The sequence below is a fragment of the Macrotis lagotis genome, chromosome 2 (genome assembly GCF_037893015.1).
Source record: "Macrotis lagotis isolate mMagLag1 chromosome 2, bilby.v1.9.chrom.fasta, whole genome shotgun sequence".
In the NCBI taxonomy this organism is placed as follows: Eukaryota; Metazoa; Chordata; class Mammalia; order Peramelemorphia; family Peramelidae; genus Macrotis; species Macrotis lagotis.
The window spans coordinates 223,937,998-223,959,456 of record NC_133659.1 but is presented as its reverse complement, the minus strand read 5'-3'; the positions used below and the strand labels follow the sequence as shown (position 1 = coordinate 223,959,456).

At 39.0% G+C, this 21,459-nt stretch overlaps 1 protein-coding gene across 2 annotated transcripts in view; it reads left to right on the top strand.

Annotated features, from left to right (window-relative positions):
* The window catches only part of ENDOV (endonuclease V), a 78,291-nt gene that overhangs the window by 27,519 nt on the left and 29,313 nt on the right, over positions 1-21,459 (top strand). For both annotated transcript variants that reach the window (XM_074224966.1, XM_074224967.1), the window contains exons 4-7: positions 250-289; positions 5,223-5,335; positions 9,178-9,246; positions 10,021-10,149. In XM_074224966.1, the coding sequence (XP_074081067.1) occupies positions 250-289; positions 5,223-5,335; positions 9,178-9,246; positions 10,021-10,149 (351 nt within the window). The remainder of the gene's footprint in view (positions 1-249; positions 290-5,222; positions 5,336-9,177; positions 9,247-10,020; positions 10,150-21,459) is intronic.

The window sequence follows — 21,459 nt, the reverse complement described above, 5'->3', positions numbered from 1 at the left end:
AAACCACGTCAGATTTTATGCCAAGAAACCCCAAATAGAGTCATAAAGAGTCAGATACAACTAAAAAAATGATTAAAATGCTCCCAAGAGCAACTTTGAGAGCAAAATTTTCCTTTTAGAGAAGCCTGAGATATGGAATAACTAGGAATGCGCTTAGTAATTAAAATCTTCCTTCTCCTGCTACTCCAAATAGCAGCTCTTGACCTGAAAAAGCCACAATAATGATGTATCTTCCTGTGTTTTTTCTAGGTCCTTCTTGTGGATGGTAATGGGGTACTACATCACCGAGGTAATCCTTGAACCCTAGGGAAGAGGGTTTGGGAAAGGGAATGGTGGAATGGGAAAGAGAATGGGATATTGTGGCTATCTTCTTCACAGAGAAGTTCTGCCTCTGCCTGTGAAAGTCATTTTCATTGGGAACCCTTTGTCTGGTTCATGTCTCTAGCCCTAACATCAATTTTTATATATCAGAAGAGCAACTCATGCACATGAACATATCACATTCCTTTTCTTTACATTCCTTTATGCCCTCTATGCCTATATACATATATTCCAAACAGATATGTTACATTCATTCATTCCACAAATATTTATCAAGCATACTTCTGTAGACAGTATTCTCCTGGGGAGATATATTTATACCAGATAAATAGAGGAGAAGAAAAATAAGGAAATAAAATTGGGGAGATAACCTTTGAGTTGACCCCTGAAGGAAGACAAAGATTCTAAGAGGCAGAGGTAAGAAAATATCTCCTAAGTATGAGGATAAACAAAGGATAATTGAATGTCAGATGTGAGGGATAACTACTAGATCAGTTTGACTGGAATGAAGGTTTTTTTTGTTTGTTTGTTTTTAGGTTTTTGCAAGGCAAAAGGGGTTAAAGTGGCTTGCCCAAGGTCACACAGCTAGGTAATTATTAAGTGTCTGAGGCCGGATTTGAACCCAGGTACTCCTGACTCCAGGGCCAGTGCTTTATCCACTACGCCACCTAACCGCCCCCCGGGAATGAAGTTTTTTAAAGAAAGAAAAGTGAAATATGGCTGGAAAAGTTGGGACCAAGTTGAAGAGAGACTTAAAATGTCACTCTTAAGAAGTTTATGTTTCATCCTGTATGGAATAGGGGAACCCACTAAAGGTTTTGAAGCAGGCTAGGAGGATCAGATCTGTGCCTAAGGAAAATTATATTGGCATCTATGTGGAAACTGAGATTTTCTTGGCAAAGATACTGGAATGATGTGCCATTTCCTTGCCAGCTCATTTAAGGGATTAGAAAACTGAGGTAAAGAGAGTTAAGTGACTTGCCCATAGCACACAGCTAGTAAATGTCTGAGGCCAAATTTGGACTCAGGAAGGTGAGTTTTCCTGACTCCAGGCGTGGCACTCTCTACTTTGCCACCCACCTTCCTTTTTCCTCAGTTTACTCTCTAAGGATAGAATCAGGAAGACAAGTATGAGGCTATGGTGGAGCCAATACAATTTTAACTGCCACAGTGCTTTCCTTGTCTGTTCTCTGTTGTTCTATGTGATATGTTTGCTCTTTTAAGATTTTTGTAACTCTGCTAACCTTCCTCTGTGGATAGAAATGAATTGTTTTCTCATGCAACACAGAAAATATATATGAATAGTAGCTATAATATTGTTTAAACCTTTTTCATTTTAGTATTAGAATCTTGTGAAAATTTATCCCCCTTTCCCTAGCACAAATGCATAATCCAAGGAAAAAGCAGTAATTCCTTAAAGCAAATACTATAGGAAGCTAGGTGGCACAGTGGATAGAGTACCAGCTCTGCAATCAGGAGGACCTGATTTCAAATCCGGCCTCAGACACTTAATAATTACCTAGCCGTGTGGCCTTGGGCAAACCACTTAACCCCATTGCCTTAAAAAGAAAACAAAAATGCTGTTCCATTTTACCTCAAGAAGCAAGCTTCAAAGTTGTCTCCTCAGTATAGTTCAGGCTAATTAGAAACAAAAATCTTTATCCGAATCCTTTTTTTCTATTACCTTAATGTAGTTTCATTATTTTATCATATCCTTAAATTTGGGGGAAAATTTTTCCATGTTTCCATAATTGTGATAATGTTCAGTTAAGTCCAAATGAAGAAGTTTTCTTTGGAAAGCAATGTAGAAAAAGGAAGGGCATGATGATAATCTAGCAAAAAAAGATTAAAAAGCCAGTCACATAGAACAGGAGAGAACAGTGTCATGAAAGCTGAGGGAGAAGAGATTGTCCAGTCATGGAGGATCAGTACTGAAAAAAAGCCTTTGGAGATAGTATTTGGGATATTGAAGCAAACAATCTCAATTTTGTGGTAGCATTGGAAGCAAGAATGCAAGATGCTAAAAAGATGGTAAAGAAGTAGAAGTAATGAATATAAATAATATTTTTCTAGTAGTGAGCAGTGAATGAGAGGAAACCCCTTTCCTGAGGTAAACTATGGATGGTAGAATATTGCATATACTTTTGGATTTGGTTGTTTTTGCTAAAGTTCTATTTTTCTCTTTTTTATTTGTAATGAAGATTGCTTTCTAGATGTATGTGTGTAGGAATATATTGAGAAAGAAGTGTTGTAAAAAGATGTCTTTTATTGTACAAAAGAGAAGAAGATATATGTCAGTGTTTTGAGGGATGGCAGGTTCTGAAAGAATGGTGCAGATTTGAGAGCGTTTTAAGGGGCAGCTAGGTGGCACAGTGGATAGAGCACTGGCCCTGGAGGCAGGAGGACCTGAGTTCAAATTTGGCCTCAGACACTTAATTACCTAGCCATGTGGCCTTGGGCAAGCCACTTAACCCTATTTGCCTTGCAAAAACCTAAGGGGAAAAAAAAGAGTTTTAAGATTTCAGAAAGATCTAATAGATAAGAGAGAGCTGGAAAATAAGAAACTGTAAAATCAGTGATATGGAAGAAAAGAAAAAAGGGAGGGAGGGGAAAGGAAGGAAAAAAGAAAGAGAAAAGAAGACAGGATTGATTAATTATCTACTATGTGGCAGCTTGCATTTTTTTTTGGTTTTTGAAAGGCAGTGGGGTTAAGTGGCTTCCCCAAGGCCACACGGCTAGGTAATTATTAAGTGTCTGAGACTGAATTTGAACCCAGGTACTCCTGACTCCAGGGCCAGTGCTTTATCCACTGTGCCACCTAGCCACTCCCAGCAGCTTGCATTTTACAAATATTGACTCATTTGACCATCACAAAAACCCTAGGAGATAGGTGCTATTATTATTATCCTCATTTTACAAAGTGGGTAGCTGGGTGGCAACTTGAATAGAGTGCTAGGCCTATCAGACAGACTCATCTTTGTGAGTTCCGTTCTGACCTCAGATACTTAATAGTTGTTCCTTGTGGGCAAGGTGCTTAACTCTGTTTGTTTCAGTTTTCTCATCTCTTAAATGAGCTGGAGAAGGAAATGGCAAAACACTTTTTGCCAAGAAAACCCCAAGGAGTCATGAAGAGTCAGACATGACTAAAATGACTGAACAACAAAAGTAGAAAAATGGGTTAAAGGTCACAAAGCTAATAAATGTCTCAGGTCTTCCTGACTCTTGGCTAGCACTCCATATGGTGGCCAAAAATGTTAATGCACTTTAAATTGCGTGTAGAGCTATATTCAGGATTAAGGAGGAGATGTTTCTGTTCTTCACTTTGTCAAATCACATCTGGAATATTTTGTGCCATGTCTGGAAAGACATTGGTAGACTGAAAGCTTCTAGAATAGGAGAAACATGAGCAAATTCATAAGGAGAAAGATGTAGTCTCTATAGAAAGAGAGATTGGAGTTGTTAGTAAGATGTGATAATTAATAGATTAAGAACATCCCAGAAAAAAATGGAAAGAGCATAAATAGTTAGCCTTTGAAAAGTTATTTCTTCCTTTAAGACTTAATGTTTAGGGGCGGCTAGGTAGCGTAGTGGATAAAGCACTGGCCCTGGAGTCAGGAGTACCTGGGTTCAAATCCAGTCTCAGACACTTAATAATTACCTAGCCGTGTGGCCTTGGACAAGCCACTTAACCCCGTTTGCCTTACAAAAAAAAAAAAAACCCTAAAAAAAAAGACTTAATGTTTAAAGAGACAGCAAAAGATGGAGTGAACTATTGGAGTATTGAGGGGGGAAACATAGTAGATGACCAGTATTCTCAATGAATTGAGAGTAAAAGTTATTCAGATGTTTCCTATCAAATCAGGTCATGGAGTGAAAATGATTCTGGAACAGTTCTCAGTGAGAAGGATATCTTTACACAACATTCCCCCCACTCTAATAAACTTACTGTGCAAGTCATGCCATTCATTTGAGGTCATGGACTTCTTCATTATGAAGGACAGTGAGAAAAGTTTGTATTATCTGGTATAGGGGATTCTATAGGGAGTCACATAGAAATGAACTATGGGTCAAAAAGAAGTTGAAGTCCATTTGACGCTAGTATAAATTTATAATAAACCTTTAATAAACCAGTCATTATGGTTTCATGATTTTCTTTAGCAATACTTACAATACAGGAGCAAGAACAGAAAAAGTAGACAGTAGAATTTTCTTTGAAGTGGGAATTGGTATGGCAGGGGAAATGGTTGGAAGGCTTCCAGAATTCTAATACATTTTAACAAAAAAAATTGTGAAAGTGACTGACTCTGGGGCCCTATCTAGATACCAAAAAACCTCAAACATTTATTTCTGTTCCTCTTTTTCTTCTGTCCTTCCTTACCCTTCATGATCAATGATCAGCTTAATATTGATCTTCTTTAATTGATCTTCTTGGTGTGAGTGTGCCAGAGGTCATCTTGGACAATCAGGTAGAGTTTAAAATAGTATACAGAAGTGCTAACTGCTTAGATAGCCCTGTACTATAATCAGTAAGCTTCTTTTTACATCTCTCAAATCTGCTTTTTTCTCTTTAAAATTTTACTGATGTATTTTGTTTTTTAACATAGCCAAAATTTCCACCAGACTATCTCCCCACTCCCCTTCCTGAAAAGACACCCAATATAACAAGTATTTTTAAAAACAAAAAGAAGAAAAATGGTCAAAACAGATTAGTACTTCAAAAATAATCTGGAAAAATGTGGAATGAACCACACTCAGGGCTCAGTTCTGCTTTCTTAAACTTATCAGCTAACTTAGAATTGTCTTTGACTATTGGACCATCTCTTCTTATCTCATAATTCATTTGTTTACAATTCTTACTTGTCATTCCTGCCTCATGGCTCTTTCTTTGTCTCATTTGCCAGGGTTTGGAGTGGCCTGTCACATTGGTATCCTTACAGATCTACCTTGCATTGGGGTGGCCAAAAAACTCCTCCAGGTTGATGGACTGAGGAATAATGACCTACACAAAGAAAAGGTAATAACCAGGGATGTGTTAGTTTGATGAGGTAATTCTCAAGTTGGAATCAAGTTATTGCGAGCTGGAGATAATGCAGAAAGATTGCATAGTATTACAGACGGGAATTTCTGGTATCTGCTATCTCAGCCTCTGTCTGCTATTTTCTCTGATGTTCCCTGCATCTCTAAAAATCACAGAATTTTGGAACTGGAAGTGATCTTAGAAATTAAGTAGAGTCCTAGAGAGGTGAACTACCCAAGGTCAATTATTTAGTTTGTGGCAAAGCAGTACCTAGAACCTGGATCAACCAACTCAAGCCTCTTCCTGTCCATTTTCCCAAGGAGAGACTATTGTGCTCTCAGTTAATGCTTCTGCCTCCTAATTCATGTTTTCCTGTGAAGTAGCTCCTAGCTTTCAGGGTCAGGAACAGGATCCCTTCCTCCCCTTCTTTGAGCTTCATTTTAGGGCTCTCTGAAATCCTTTCCCTATTCTGAATTCTGAAACATGTTCTTAAAAAATCTTGGTCCTTAATCAGTCAACAAGCTTTTATTAAGAACCCACTGTATACTAGGTGCTCTACTATGTTCTGGTGATAGAGACAAAAATGAAATAGTCCCTGCATCCAAGGAGCTTGCATTCTGTTGTGGGAGAATACACATTGATATACAGGATATATACATCATATATATATTTTGGGGAGAGGAAAGAAACTAGGATCATATAATAGGAGTGTGAGGAGACTTAACAAGTGTCTCTAGAATACTCTTATAGATAATGAAACAGGGTGGCTAGGTGGCACAGTGGATAGAGCACCGGCCCTGAAGTCAGGAGTACCTGAGTTCAAAACCGGCCTCAGACACTTAATAATTATCTAGCTGTGTGGCCTTGGGCAAGCCACTTAACTCCATTTGCCTTGCAAAAACCTAAAAAAGAAAATAAAGATACAATATTATAGATAATGAAACAGATCTAGAGAAGTTAAATGACTTCCCCAAGGTCACCTAGTAAGAGATACACCTGAAATTTGAACTCAAGTCTTCAAATCAAACCTACTTTCTGCTGTCCTCAGGAGAGGCTTGAGTTGAATCTTGAAAAAAAACAGGATTCTAAGAGAGAGATGTGGAGGGATTGCATTCAGGCATGGAGTATAAGGAAGTGCAGAGGTGTGGAGATGGAGATCCAGTGTCATGTGTAAGGATGTATGTGGAAAGAAGAAAAATATTCAAGTCTGAAGAAGAACCTGCGACCAAGCTGTGAAGTCCTTTAGAAGCCAGAGGACTTTATAATGTTGTCCAAGAAGTAACAGGAACAATTGAAATTTATGAAATAGGGGAGTGACTGATCAGACCTGAACTTTAGGAAAAAATCTTTGGCATCTGGGTCAACAATAAGGAGAGCACTGTAAAATGCTAAGGGAAAGATGAGGAAGGCCTGAACTAGGATTGTGGCCATGCTAGTGGAAGACAAGAGGCTGTGGAGGCAGAATTGACAAGGTTTTGCAACTTGAAAGATGAGAACAGTAGGGTAAGAGAGAGGGAGGAGTCAAGTAGGACCCCAAAACTTTGCTTGAAGACTGAATGGCTAGTAGTGCTGTTGACAGAAATAGGAAACTTCAGAAGAGTGTTAGGTTTGGGGAAAAGATTATAATGAGTTCTTTTTTGAGCTTGAGATGTCTATAGGACATCCAATTTGAACTGTCAAGTGGGTGGTGGGCAGTTGACAATGCAGGACTAAAACTCAGGAGGATAATTGGGGATGAAATTGAGAGTTGTCTACATAAAGAGACAAAATTAAATGCATGGGAGCTAAGGAGTTCACCAAGTAAAAGAATGTAGGAAGAGAAGAGAGGACTGGACAGTTTTGGATGTTAGGGATGTGATATGGTTGATAATCCAGCAAAGGAATTTGAGTAATAGTCAGTTGGGAGGAAAACAAAAGATATTACAGTGACCCAGAGAAGGGAGGTTATTCAATGGTCAACAGTGTCTGATGCTGCAGAGAAGTCAAGAAAAATAGAGGCTGAGAAAAAAATCCAATTGGACTTGGTAGTTAAGGAATCATCAATAATTTCAGAGAGGGACTTCCGGCCAAGATGGCGGAGAGAAGACAGTCACAGTTCTAAAGTCTCCTGTTCTCTTCCCCATCTATCACATGAAACAAACCTTTTAAAAGAAATCCGAACCAGGAAACCCAGAAAGAAAAGCCAGGAGAGGAAAATCTACCTCAGGATTTGTCTCCTGCAGCAGCCTTGGCTGAGTACTGGCAGGTGAGTCTGAGCTCCCAGGGAAGATCAGCCCAGGATCAGCCAGACCAACAGCTGAATTGAAACCGGGAGTCTGAGGGCCCGAGAGCTGGACCTGCTGGATCAGTGGTGGGGCTGGACGAAGGGGGCTTGGGTCCACGGGGAAGCAGAGGCGCTGGTGTTGGGGCTGTCCCCCTGGAGCTTAGGGAAGGGGCTGCGGGGAGAGGTCTGGTGCAGGACAGCTGTGGACACCATCCCTGGGCTCCTCAGGTCTGAGAAACTCTGAGCCCACGCCTCCATTGCACTGAGGCCTCCTCCCAAAAAAATGCAAATTACTTCTGCCTCAGGCCCAGGTGTGTGAGCAAAAGGACCAGCCCAGCTGAGGAATCACCTCGGGCCAGGGTAAAACCCACCACTGATTGAAGGCAAAAGAATTCAATAGCTCCAATTCCCTCCTTCAAGCAAAGGGAGAAGGCCTGGCAACCAAAGTCACAGACACTCCAGAGAGGACAACCAGTACCTCCTACTGGCCAGCCAGAGAAACTGCACTCAGTAAAGCCTTTAGAGATCCCAAGCCCAGGTGAACCAGCCCCACCCCCCCAACTCAGGTCTTAGCATAATGAAGAAGGGTCAGTGGAACGGTGCATCCATAGAAAAATGCCTGGAAGGGAAAGACCCCAACCCAGAGAGACCTGGAACATCTGAGGAGAATGCAATCTGGTCTCCAGCACAGAAAGACTTCCTTGAAGAAATAAGGAAGGAGTTTAAAAATCAACTGGAAAATTTGGGGGAGACAATTAATACCTTGCAACAAGAAAACAAAACCTTAGAAAGTAGAATTGGACAAACACAAAAGGAGAATCTCTCAGATCATCAATTGGACAATTACAAAATGAGAACAATTCTCTCAGATCCTCAAATAAGCAAATGCAAAAAGAAATTAATTCTCTCAAAACCTCAATTGGTCAAATGGAAAACTCTTTCAAAAGTAGAATTGACTAATTGGAAAAGGTTAATGAAGAAAACTCCTCCCCCAAAAAATAATGGAGTCTACAGAAACTAATGACTCCACGAGACAGCAAGAGTCAGTTAAACAAAATCAAAAACTAGAAAAAATAGAAGCAAATGTGAAATACCTCATCAACAAAACCACTGACCTCGAGAATAGATCGAGGAGGGGCAACCTGAAAATTATAGGACTTCCTGAAAACATTGAAGAGGAAAAAAGCCTGGACTTAATATTACAGGATCTAGTGATGGAAAACTGCCCTGACATCATCGAATCAGAGGGCAAAGTAGTTGAAAGAGTACATCGATCCCCACCAGAAAAAGATCCTAAAATGAAAACACCAAGGAATGTTGTGGCCAAAATAATTTCAGAGAGAACAGTTTCTGTTGAATCAGTTTGGAAATTGAGACTCTGCATCAAAATATTTTGACCAGGATGTGAGGTGCTATCTCTTCTTGCCCAAGAGTAATTTCAGTGGTTTAAAAATGATTCTACCATTCTAAGCAATTCTTTATCTTTTATTTCTCACTGTTTTTATCATTACCTCTCTTTCTTCATCCTACTTCAATCAAGTAATTGATCACAAAATTTCCTATCCTTGTTTTCCAGATCCAGCACCTAAAGATGGGAGGAGATACCTTTTCTCTGATGGCTGATTCAGGTACCATCTTGGGAATGGTGAGTCAATTGGGGTACTTTCTTCCTACCTCTAGGACTCTTCCTCTGAGATAACATCTGGAATTGAAGCCTCCTAAATTAGAAGTCCACATGATCAAATGGGAAAACCACAAAAAGACATACTGAAAATGGAAGAGTGGGGCATTTTAGGCAAATCTGAGCTAGAAGAATTGGAAAGTTTATTTTTAACACTCTCCTTCATGAACCTAACACCATTGCTGCATCCAGTCCTCTTTTTTTTTTTAGGTGCAAGGCAAATAGGGTTAAGTGGCTTGCTCAAGGCCACACAGGGAGGTAATTATTAAGTGTCTGAGACCAGATTTGAACCCAGGTACTCCTGACTCCAGGGCCGGTGCTTTATCCACTGCACCACCTAGCCACTCCTAGTTCTCTTTTCAGATACCAGCCCTTGTTATCTAAATCATCTAGAGGAGTTCATTCATATTTTTTTTGTTTAGGTATTGTAATGAGGTTCCTCTGTACAAATGATTTTCCAAAAGCACATGAATTGTCATAAAACCTTTGCCAAGAAAGACAGCTCAGGGGCTAGGAGCCAGCACAACTCTATTGAGATCCAGGCTAGTTATGCCCTCTCTCTTTCATGTGCCACCAAGAATCCATTTTCAAGTCCTTCAGTTGGTGGTACTGGTACCAAGCCCCTTGATCTTTGTTGCTAGTCATCTTGCTAGGTAGGAGAAAAGATATTAGAGGCTGTACCTCAGAGAGAGCATTCCTTTTCTTTCTAGTATTCCAATCTCTCCTTTCATTTCCCAGGCCTTGAAGAGCCACAGCAAAAGCAGCAAGCCTCTGTATGTCTCTGTGGGTCACAAGGTGAGTCTGGGGACTGCAGTCCGCCTGATCCAAGCTTGCTGCAGATACCGGATCCCAGAGCCCATTCGCCAGGTGAGCAGGAGTCAAAAGGAGGTCACGACAGAGAGAGGGGGACTGCAGGGTATTCAGTGTTTATTTAATGGAATTGAATTGTTGAGATCACAGAACAAGACTAGAAACTGAGTTCTTAGGATGAGGATATGTGTGCCAAGGAAAAATTACAGTTAATTTACAATAAAAAAACTACAGTTTCTAAACTTCCTGGAAAACTAGTAGTAGGACTGAGACAAGTAATATGTCTTTAAGTCTGACCTATGATTTCAAGATGTAGAGAGGGAAGTTCCAGGCCCTATTTGTGCCTTTACACCCTGCATACATGAATGAAGGAATGAGTGAATGAATGAAAAAAAAACATTTGTTAAGCATTTGCACTTTGCTAAGTCTGTTAAGAATAAAAATACAAAAGCAGAGGCTATCATGTCTTTAAGGAGGTCTGTTATAATGGAGGGCTATGGAAGGGAGAAGTCGCTAGGGAGGGACACCCCGAAAGTTAGCAAGGTAGTGAGAAGTATTTAATAAGTCCTTCCTAGGTGCCAAATCTAGGCTACTAAATGGCAGAGTGCTTAGAGTGCCAGGCCTGAAGTCAGGAAGACTCATCTTTCTGGCTCCAGCCTCAGAGACTTACTGTGTGACCCTAGACAAGTCCCTTAACCCTGTTTGCCTTAGTTTCTTCCTTGCAAAATGAACTGGAGAAGGAAATGGCAAACTACTTCCGTATCTCTGACAAGAAAACTGCAAATGGGGTCAAGAAGAGTCAGACACCCCTGAAATGACAGAACAACAAAATGTACCAGATAGTATGCTAAACCCTGGGGATACAAAGAAAAACTAACAATTATGTATAAACCCAGTATGTATCAAATAAATTAGTGATAATCTCCACTATACTAGGGAAGGCATAGCTCTAAGGGGGATCTGGAAAGGATTCTTGAAGAGGGCAGGACTTTAGAAGAGACTTGGCAGGAAACCAGCAGGCAAAGTTGAGGAAGGGAACAGTTCCAGGCATGGGGCCAGCCATTGAAAAGATATGGATGGAAGCAAGGTAAAGACTAATAGACTGCCTTCTGTGGGGGGTGGGGGGGGAAGCAAAAACAGGGGAAAATTGTAAAACTCAAAATAAATAAAATCTTTAAGAAAAAAAGAAAAAGAAGAAAAGGTATAGAGTTCAGAGCTGGAGAGTTTGATTAATAAAAAGGAGGCCAGTGTCTTGGATCAGAATACGTGGGGGGAGGGGTCAGATGTTGCTCTTGTTAGTCCTGTTCCTTAGGAAAAGAACCAATATCATCTTGGGATGATGACTTATTCATAAATTGAATTTAAGTGAGGCAGAATTGCACAAAGTCATCAGCTTCTCTCTCATCCAGTGTCATTGAAATCCAGTGGCAAGTCAAAAGTCAGGGTGACTGTTGATGGCCTGAGAGGCAAGTTGAAAGAGGCCAAGTTAGGAAGGGCTTTAAAAGCCTAACAATTTACATTTTTTTCTTGGGGGTAATAGAAAGTCACTGGATTTTATTAAATAAGGAGGTGATATGGTTAGGCCTGAACTTTAGGAAGACCAGTTTGATGGTTTAGTGAAAAATGAGCTGGAATGGGAAAAGATTTGAGTCAGGGAGACCAACCAGCAGTCTTTTGTAATAGTACAGCTTTGTGGTAACAAGTGGTGGGGATGATGTCAGAGTGGGGAAAGGGGGGCTTTATGAGAGATATTGAGAAGGTGGAAGCAAGAGAACTTAGCAGATGAGTATGGGGGAAGAGAGTGGAGAATAGAGGTTGACACAGGTTATTTTGGCAGGATGGTGCATAGTTTTGAAGAGGGGGAAGGTTGGGGGAAGGGGAAAGATGAGTTTAATTTTTTAGATTTGTTGAGTTTAAGATATCTAGAAGACATTCAGTTTATGTCCAGTGTACAGAGATTTGAAACCAGAGGTCAGGAGAAAAGTTAGGACTGGACAAATGAATCTAAGAATTGTCATAGTTCCAGAACTGGAGAGACAGAGGAAAGGTAATGTAAGGGGAGCCAGATTATTGCATGGGAAGGTCAGAGCAGCAAGTGAGGATGGTGTGACAGTAGTTAAGGGATAGGGAATAAGATGAAGCATAACTGAGTCTTGCTTGAAATAGTGAGAGGTAGTAAGGTGACTTCTTATCCATTCTATTCTTGCCCAGTGTTCCAATGTCGTCATACTTCTCCTTTCCCAGGGAGCTTAGGATACCCCAACTTCTGTACTTATATGAGGGCAATTCAGTATGCTCTAAGCCTTCTCCATTCTCAAGTTTCTCAATTTTTTGTTCCACTCAGCAATCTCAACAATCCAAGGACAGTTACTCTTGATTTTGCCATCACTCAGAGTATTCCATAATCATGAACAATGAAATCCCTATTATAGCTTCCTATCATTCCATCCTTTCTGTGCCTTTCTCCTGTTAAACCAATTTTTTGTCTCCACCATGATTTCCAGTTCCTCTTTAACCCTTTAGTTAACTAATTCAACTTTTCAGTATTCTCTACTCTTAATCCCTTGTTACTTTGTTCTGTGGCTGCTCATGCCTTGCCAAACCTCATTTCCCTACTCTCCTATTCAAATACTATTCAGGAAAGCTAAAGGAGCCATACCAACTGCATCTACTATAAATTTATGTTTCTTATCTCAACTGGACCTACAGTGAAACACAGCAATACTTTTATTAAGCCTTATTTGATTGTCTGTTGAATTCCCTGAAGAGGCTGTTCCAAAACTTCTCTTCTTTCCCTAAGCCTCCCACAACTCTCTCTTGCCCTTTCAGTTGAGTGCCTTCCCTTTTACTTAACCAAGAAAAGAGAAAAGTGAGACCATTCAACTTGCTATCCCTCCTGACCCTTTCTCTGCATTCCACAATCATCTGATACCATCCCTCACTCTTTTGTTTTCAGTCTCCGATGAAAAGATAACTTCTCTATGACCTACAACTCCATGTTAACTGTAGATCCCTGTTTCCTTCTCCAACAGAATATCATCTCTCCTCTCTTGGTAATATTTACTTTCTCCCTGTTTACTGATTTGGTCCTTGTTGCCTACAAAGCATGCTCAAGAACTTTAAAAAAAAATTCTCTTGACCTTTCCATGCCTTCAAGTTATCATCCTGTATTTCTTTTCCCTTTCTTAGACATATTCCTAGAAAAGGCTGCCTACAAATTTTGCCTTCATTTTTTTCTCTACTCTTTCTTTAATCCTTTGCAATTTGACTTCCACAAAATCATCTATAGCCCATTCCTAACTGTGGCTTTATGCCTCATTGTTTGACCTTTTTATGTATACATGTCTAGGCACATATCATCTTGTTTCCAGGGGTACAGAATTTCTTAATAATTTCACTATCCTCCACAGACCATGATTTTTTTCTCAGTTTTCTACTGCTTAGAGACTGAGCCCTTGGATTAGTGTTTATTTGTTTATATAATGATTTTCATATGATTTATGTGTTGTTCATTTAAAAGCAAAATGCACAGAAATCCTTTAATCTTTGTTCTTTTCCCTTTCTTATTCTTCCTAATTTCTAAGTAATGTGTACAAAAACCCTGTGCCTGGAAAAATCTGTTGGTTGAATTCTGCCTAGATGTTATCAGTCTAAGTTATAGCACAAGGCTATAATGATTCCTCCCCCCCTCCCCCATACCTGGGGGCTCTATTCAACTTGTGGGCTTTTCCTTCCTGCAGGCTACTACTGTGAGAAGCATCCTCCAGGTGGCAGTACCAGCTCACTGTCAGGATCTTCAGTACCAGAGCTTCTGTGGGCATCTGGGGAGCCCGAGATAGTATGAGGAATTCTGGGTCAGCCAGCAGATTAAGTCCAGTTCTGTGCTCTTGTAGGCAGTTCAGGCTGCCTCCTGTCTGTGAGGTATCTCAGCCAAAGTGGAGAAATTTAGGGTTCAGAGTTCCAGGTATATAAACATCTCACAAAGTCTGCGCTGTCGACATCTTTCTACCTATATCCACCCTCATCTCCATTCACACCTTTTTTCCTCCTGCTTTTCTTTATTATCCTTTTTATCTACAAATTTATCATTCTCCCATTTCTCTCCATCTATTTTCTGCCCTATTCCCTCACACCCATTTTGTGCCCAGTAACTAAGTACTTTTTTTCATTCTACCATTGCTTTCAGGGGTCTTTGTTGCCTAAATTTTTGCTACTGCCTTAAGTTAGTTATACCTAACTTCTCAAGGGACCTAGTATGGTCTAAAGTTTGGATTCAAGAATTTTTGTTTTTCTTTTGCCAATGATTTGCTGTATGCAACTGAATAAGACTCTTCTTTCTGAGGCTCAGATTACTTATTCTTTGAAAGCATGATTTCTGCTTCCTTGGAGGTAGATTGAGATTCTGTAAAATGTTTTAAAGCAAAAGGGAAACTCAATTACTTATTAAGTATGAGTCCATATGATTTCTGTTCTATACTAGGAACATTAGAGTAGGAGGTAAAACATATAGGATACAGAGTCCTTCCCTTGGGAGACTACATCTATTTGCAAGATTAGAGTGTAATGACAAATTAATACTTAGTTTCCGACTTTTAACCCCTTTTTGCTGTCAAATACATTCCAATCCATAAAAAATTTTAACAAAAGAAGATATCTCTCTGTTAACTACAAAAGACCAAAATGGACTGTATTTTGTATTTTTCTTCCCTTCACTCTTTAACAAGCCAGTTCCAAAGTGATGAAAGCTTAGAGGTTTTTGGGTTTTGTTTTGTAATATTTTATTTTTGTTAAGTAGAGTAGGAAGGAAAGAAGTGAGGAACTTTAATTTTCCCTCCAATTTTCCATTGCCCCACTTTTTAACTGTCTCCATCAAGTTTCAAATCAAAATCTGAACCTCTCCTTTCTTATTAGCCCCTCATTATCTGCATTCTCAGAAGGGAAAAGAAATGAAGACTATATCAGTCTTTGCCCTAATTAATTGACTTTGATTCATAAAAAGAGAAAGGTATGATTGAAAAATGCCTGTTCCTATAATATAATGACTTGAATCTTGCAAAGATACCTATCTGCCCCCTTTCCCTTACCATTTGAAAAAAAAGTCTGAAAAAGATCCAGTCTTACATTTCTTCCTTCCATATCTGTCTCTTCTCATCTCCATTTTTTCCCCATCTCACCCTCTGAAAATAGAACTTGTCTTAGGGAATTTACCACACTTCCGTTAGCCAGTTAGTCATTCAGTTCCTAAATTGTTCTAAGCACTATCTAAGCTTAGAATCTGATAGACTTATTTAATAGTGTCTTTGGAGCCATGACTAGGCAACTGGGAAGAGAAGAAAGCGCATATTTTTAAAGAGGTGGCCTAAACCCTTTAGTCCCAGATTAGAACTGTCCTTACCCCAACTCTCACCAAGGGTTCTCCATATCTGATGCAGAATGATTTAGAACCAGTTTTGTCTTACCCCAGTGACTCTGGACTAATGTAATACCTTTTTAGGGAGGCTATCCAGAACCATACCTAAGAATTTTTGTGTTGGATCAATTGAAACGTGGCATCAGCTGAGAACAGAGTCAGTGGCCTATTACAAGGGTCAGACTCTTGACTTCATAGATATGGAGTCCTAGAGCTGAGTGTCTGAAGATCCTAGCCAAAGGAAGACCATAAAGCAATAGTAGAGAGACAGTCACCATGAGTAGAAGCAGGCTTCCCAATACCACCTATGACAATATACTGGAACCTCATTCATTTATGCTCAGGACAGCTTTAAAACTAATCAGATAGTTATATTAGAGTGTGTATTACTACCCAAGAAGTTGCTATATGTGGAGTTAGGAGAACTGGGACTAAATCCTAGCTCTTTTAACGACTAGCTATATAATCTTGGACAAGTCCTTTGACCTCTTGAATTCTAGGAATTCTTATCTATAAAATGAGTTTGAACTAGATGATCTATAAGGGTCTTCAAATGCTAACATTCTCAGGTTATTTCAGCTAATTTAAAATAAATAAAAATACAAAACTTCTTGGAAGGGAAGATTTTTATTTTTGTATTTCACAGAACTGTAGAATTTTAGAGTTAGAAGGGATTTTGGTGACCATCTAGTCCATGTGATACTTAAAGTCTCTGAATGAAGATTTCCAGTGAGTGACCCCACCACCCATTCCATTTTTAGAGAATCCTAATTGCTAGGACATTTTTTCTTGATATCATATCTGAATTTGCCTCTTTGTAGCTCCCACCTTATTTTACCACAAATTTAATATGACAAGTCTAATTTCTCACATGCAACCTTAATAATATTTACCTACAGATATCATATCATATAATCATCTTTTCCAACCTAAATATGTACAATTCCTTCCACTGATCCTTAAGTGACATGAACACAAGACCCTTTACCATCCTTGTCTGCCTCAGTGCACTCTTTTATCATTGTGTATCTTAAACTGTGTCACTAAGAATAAACACAGTATTTCAAATACATTCTACTGAAGGCAGAGTATTGAGAAACTATCATCCTCTTCCTGAAAACGGTACCTATTGTTTTTTTGGGTTTTTGCAAGGCAAACGGGGTTAAGTGGCTTGCCCAAGGCCACACAGCTAGGTAATTAAGTGTCTGAGACTAGATTTGAACCCAGGTACTCCTGACTCCAAGGCTGGTGCTTTATCCACTTTGCCACCTAGCCACCCCTAACTGTACCTATATTAATGAAGTGAAACATAATGTTAGCTTTTTTGGCTACCACATCACTACAATGTTGAGTTTGCCATCCACCAAAAATTCCATAACTTTTTTAGATAAACTGCTATCTAACCATGCGTTCCCCATCAGATATTTGTGAATTTAATTTGTTGAACCAAAATGTAAGACATTTACTTGTATTGGATTTCAGATTATTAGATTCAGCCCAGTGTTCTAGCTGTCAAGATCTTTTGGATTCAGATTCTGATGTTCAGTTCCACTTTGCAACATCTGCACATTTAAAGATTTATCCAAATTATTAGAAATGTTAAATAGCAAGAACCAAGCAAGCATCTCTGGTTCATTCTATTGGAGACCTGCCAAATTGATGTGGAACATCAAAGTCCAGCCATTCAACTACTTCCAAATCCATGTAATTGTATTATCATGTTGTTAGGAAGTCAACATTTATTGTTTACTATCAACCAATCAACAAGTATTTATTAGGTACTGGGCATTCAAGTACAAAGAATAAAGCACTCACTTCTTGCAATGATTTTACATTCTAATTAGGAAAGACAAATATAAATATGCATACTCATACATATATTCACATAATTAACACATCATAAATGTCAAGTGAGTAAATACAAATATATGTATATTAGTTAAATAAAAGGTAGTTAAGGAGGGAAGGTCTAAGCAGTTGAGAGATCAGGATAGACTTCTTGCACAGAATGGTGCCTGATGGTACTGTATCTTAAAGGAAGAGAAAAAATCATTAATAGGAAATAAGGATTGACTGGCCTGGAGAATGATGGAGAGTCAGTGAGGCTGGAAAGACAGGTTAGGGCCAGGTAGTGTAAGATTCTAAAAGCAAACTGAAGACTTTATATTTTTATTAAAGAGGCATAAGGAGGCCATTGGAATTGGTTGAGTAAGAGAGTCACATGTTTAGATGTATACTTAAGGAAAAGTCTGTTGGAAGCAGTGTGTTGGATAGATGAGAGTTGGGAAAAACTTGAGAAGGAAACTTGATAGGAAGCTGTTGCAGTAAACTCAATGAGAAGTGATAAGGGCCTGAGGAGATCAGGAGAGGTGATGATGGTGGCTGAGTGAGTCAAGTATGAGATAGCTTGCGAAGGAATGAATGACATTTAGACACTTGGGCTCCTGGTTGGATATAAAGGGTGTAATGGAAAATGAAGAGCATAAGATGATGCTTAGACAAACCTGAGGTGTTGAAGGATGGTGGTGCTTCTTGGTTCTTTTCTATTTATTCTGTATATATTTTGGACATAATTGTTTGTATGTTGTCTTTCCCCCCATTAGATTGTGAATTCCTCTGAGAGCTGGGTCTTTTTTGGTTTTTTTCTTTGTATGCCTAGCACTTATAGCATAATGTCTTATACAAAGAGATACTTAATAAATGTTTGTTGACTGACTGATTGATAGAGAAATAGGAAAATTTTCTAGAGGGAAAGAGTTCACCTTTAAACTTGTTGAATTCGAGATGTTTTGGGACATCTATTTTGAAATGTCTAATAATTGGTGATCTGTTATCAAAGATTGGTGGAGAAACTGGGGCTGGATTGTTGTGTTCATCCAGGGTGATTGATAACTTGACTTGTGTTGGGGTTGGATATATATACATATATATATATATATATATATATATATATATATATATGTATATGTATATGTATATATATAAATATATAAGAGTCTTCTGGAAATGTGCTAAAGAGAGAGAGAGAGAGAGAGAGAGATAGAAAAAAGGACCCAGGACAGAAACTTGAAGAATACTCACTGCTAAAAGGGTATGATGTGAATGATGAGGTTTTTTTAAAAAGCTAGGAGAGATTTGGGTATGTTTATATATAGAAGGGAAAGAGTCTCTTGTTAGGAAGAAATTGAAGATTTGAGGTGGGAGGGGCAGCTAGGTGGTATAGTGGACAGAGCAATGAACCTAGAGTCAGGAGGACCTGAGTTCAAATCCAGTCTCAGACATTTAATAATTATCTAGCTGTGTGACCTTGCAAAAAATAAAAAAAAAGAGAGATTTGAGGTGGGGAGATGAATGAGATTGCAATATGCTGGAGAAGATGAGAGAGGATGAACCAAATAAACTTATAGAAAAAGGGGAGTGGCTTTGTCAGAGTCTAGAGGAAAGGAAGATAAAATAGGAGATGATGTCAAAATATTTTGTGACTGAGAAAAGAGTTTTGAGATTGAAGAAGAGAGCTCATATCAAATGACCTCAATTTGTTCAGTAAGGAAAAGGCAATGTTTTCAGGTGCCAGGGAGGAGATGGAGGGTTAGGAGGGAACCTGAAGAAGGAATAGAGGTTTAAAAACATCTATGAGGAGTGAGTAAGGAATAAATTAGAGAGGAATAAAAAGACTATTTTGTTACAAAGAGGGCTCAGTTAAGGTTGTCGGCTTGATTGTAACAACCATAGTACTAAACACTAGGTATGTAAAAAAAAAGGAAAGAAACAACTGTTGGCCTTATGGTGCTTACATTCTAATTGGGGCAACCAACATGAACATAAGTAGATACATACAGGACATATACAGAGTAGTTTGAAGGTCATGTTAGAGAGAGAGACATTCTTAGGGAGAGCAGAAGGTTAGATTTGAGATGAGTCTTGAAGAAAACCAGAGAAAACTAAGTCTGGAGGCAGGAGAAAATTCCAGGGATGGGGATAATCAATACAGCAGCAAGGAGACAGGAGATGAAGAGTCACATATCAGCAAATAGAACAGTGTGTTTGGATCTTAGAGTATGTGGAAAGTATTACAGGAAACCCAGGAGCAGACCACATTGTGAAGAGTTTTTAAATACCAGGAGACTGGAGTTGATGTGATAGATAATAGACCCTGGATTTATTGAATTTATATGTGGGGGTGACTTGATAAGAGAAATAATGCAAAAAAACCAATTAGAATTGAAATAGGCCAGGTGAGAGATCATAAAAGCCTGAAATTGGTTTTTTCTGTGTTCTCTCAGCTGTGTGAGTTGAGAGAAAAGAACATGTACAAGAGATATTATATAGGTAGAAACAATAAGCTTTGGTAAGAGAGGGTATATATGAGGTGAGTAAGAGTGAATAATTGAGGATGAAGACTGGGAAGATTTGAGTATATCTGGGATTATTCTCATAGAAATAATAATTTAAAGCTATGAGATCACCAAGTGAGAAAAAAGATAAGGAAAGAAGAACTTAGTGTAGATGACTTTCTCAAGGAGTTTAGCTGAGAATGGAACACAAGATACAGGGGGATGGTGGAATCAGTTTTGAGGATGGAATTAATAGGAGCATATCTATGGGCAGCAGAGAATAAACCAGTAGATAAGAAGAGATTGAAGATGAGAGCGTATAATTCAGTGGGGGCTGGAGAAGACATGAGTTGATGGGATCAAGTATGCATATGGAAGGGTTTTGCCTTGGCAAGGAGAAGTGCTATCTCTTCATTCATATAGATGTGAAGGAGGATATTGAGGAGAAAGATGATGAAGGGAGAAGTAGTTGCTCACAGTAAATGTCCTTAATTTTGTAAATGAGATTTGTGTTGAAGGTCTTATCAGTGAAGATGGGGAGAGGGAATGTTGTGTGGGAAGCTCAAAGAAGGGTATGAGAAAAGTGTAGAATAGCTACTATGATGAGTGAGACATGAGACCTATTAGAAAGAAGTAGAATGTTTTGCTTCATGGAAGACCCAGTAGAAATTAGTTATAAATTTGTAATGGCCCCAGTCATCATAGTTTCATGATTTTCTATTTAGCAGCATGCCATAGGCAGTGAAGGAGGCAAGTGTGGGTAATGATCCAGAGATGGAGTTTGGCAAGCTATGGCCTGTGGTGAATAGGACAAGAGGATAAGAATTGGAGTGGAGAACAGTGTGGAATTGAACTGGGTCCACTAAAGGGGTCAAGATAGAGAAGGGAGAAGTGTAGCAAGTGTAGGAGTGAAGATCTGGGAAAGAACAGAGGAGTAGAAGAAATAGAGGTCACAGTGAGGATGAAGAGCTGGGTCAGAGGTTGTAAGGCGCCAGCAAAGATAGAATGATAAAAGACATCCCCTAAATAGCCTTTGTATCCTGAGCCATGAAGTGAATTTATAGAGTAAGGGAAGAGAATGTCCTGGGGATTTAGGAGTGATGACCTCCAGGATCCTCTGGATTGGCTGATAAAAATTTGGATCTCTCCAAAGGAGGAGTTAGTTGCATAGTGGTAGAGAGAGCTTCTGGAAATGGAAATAGGAAACAAATATTCCTTTTTGTATTTCATTCCATCTTTTGCACAAGAGCAGGGTGAAATATTTTTTAAAATGTTTTGCTAAAATTTAAGCTTAACTATATTCAGAGAACTTCCTTAATCTACCAATGTAGTAACTACCTTATCAAAAAAATGAAGGGACAGCTAGGTGGCTCAATGGGTAGAGCACTAGCCCTGGAGTCAGGAGTACCTGAGTTCAAATGGGGCCTCAGACACTTAATAATTACCTAGCCATGTGGCCTTGGGCAAGCCACTTAACCCCATTGCCTTGCAAAAAGTAAAAAAAAAAAAGAAACAAAATTAATCTGGCTTGATCTGTTTACTGTAAAACCAAGAACTCTAATCCTTTTCTATATACCAAAAAATTTCCTTAATAATGCAAGTTAAAATTAAGGGAGATTGAGG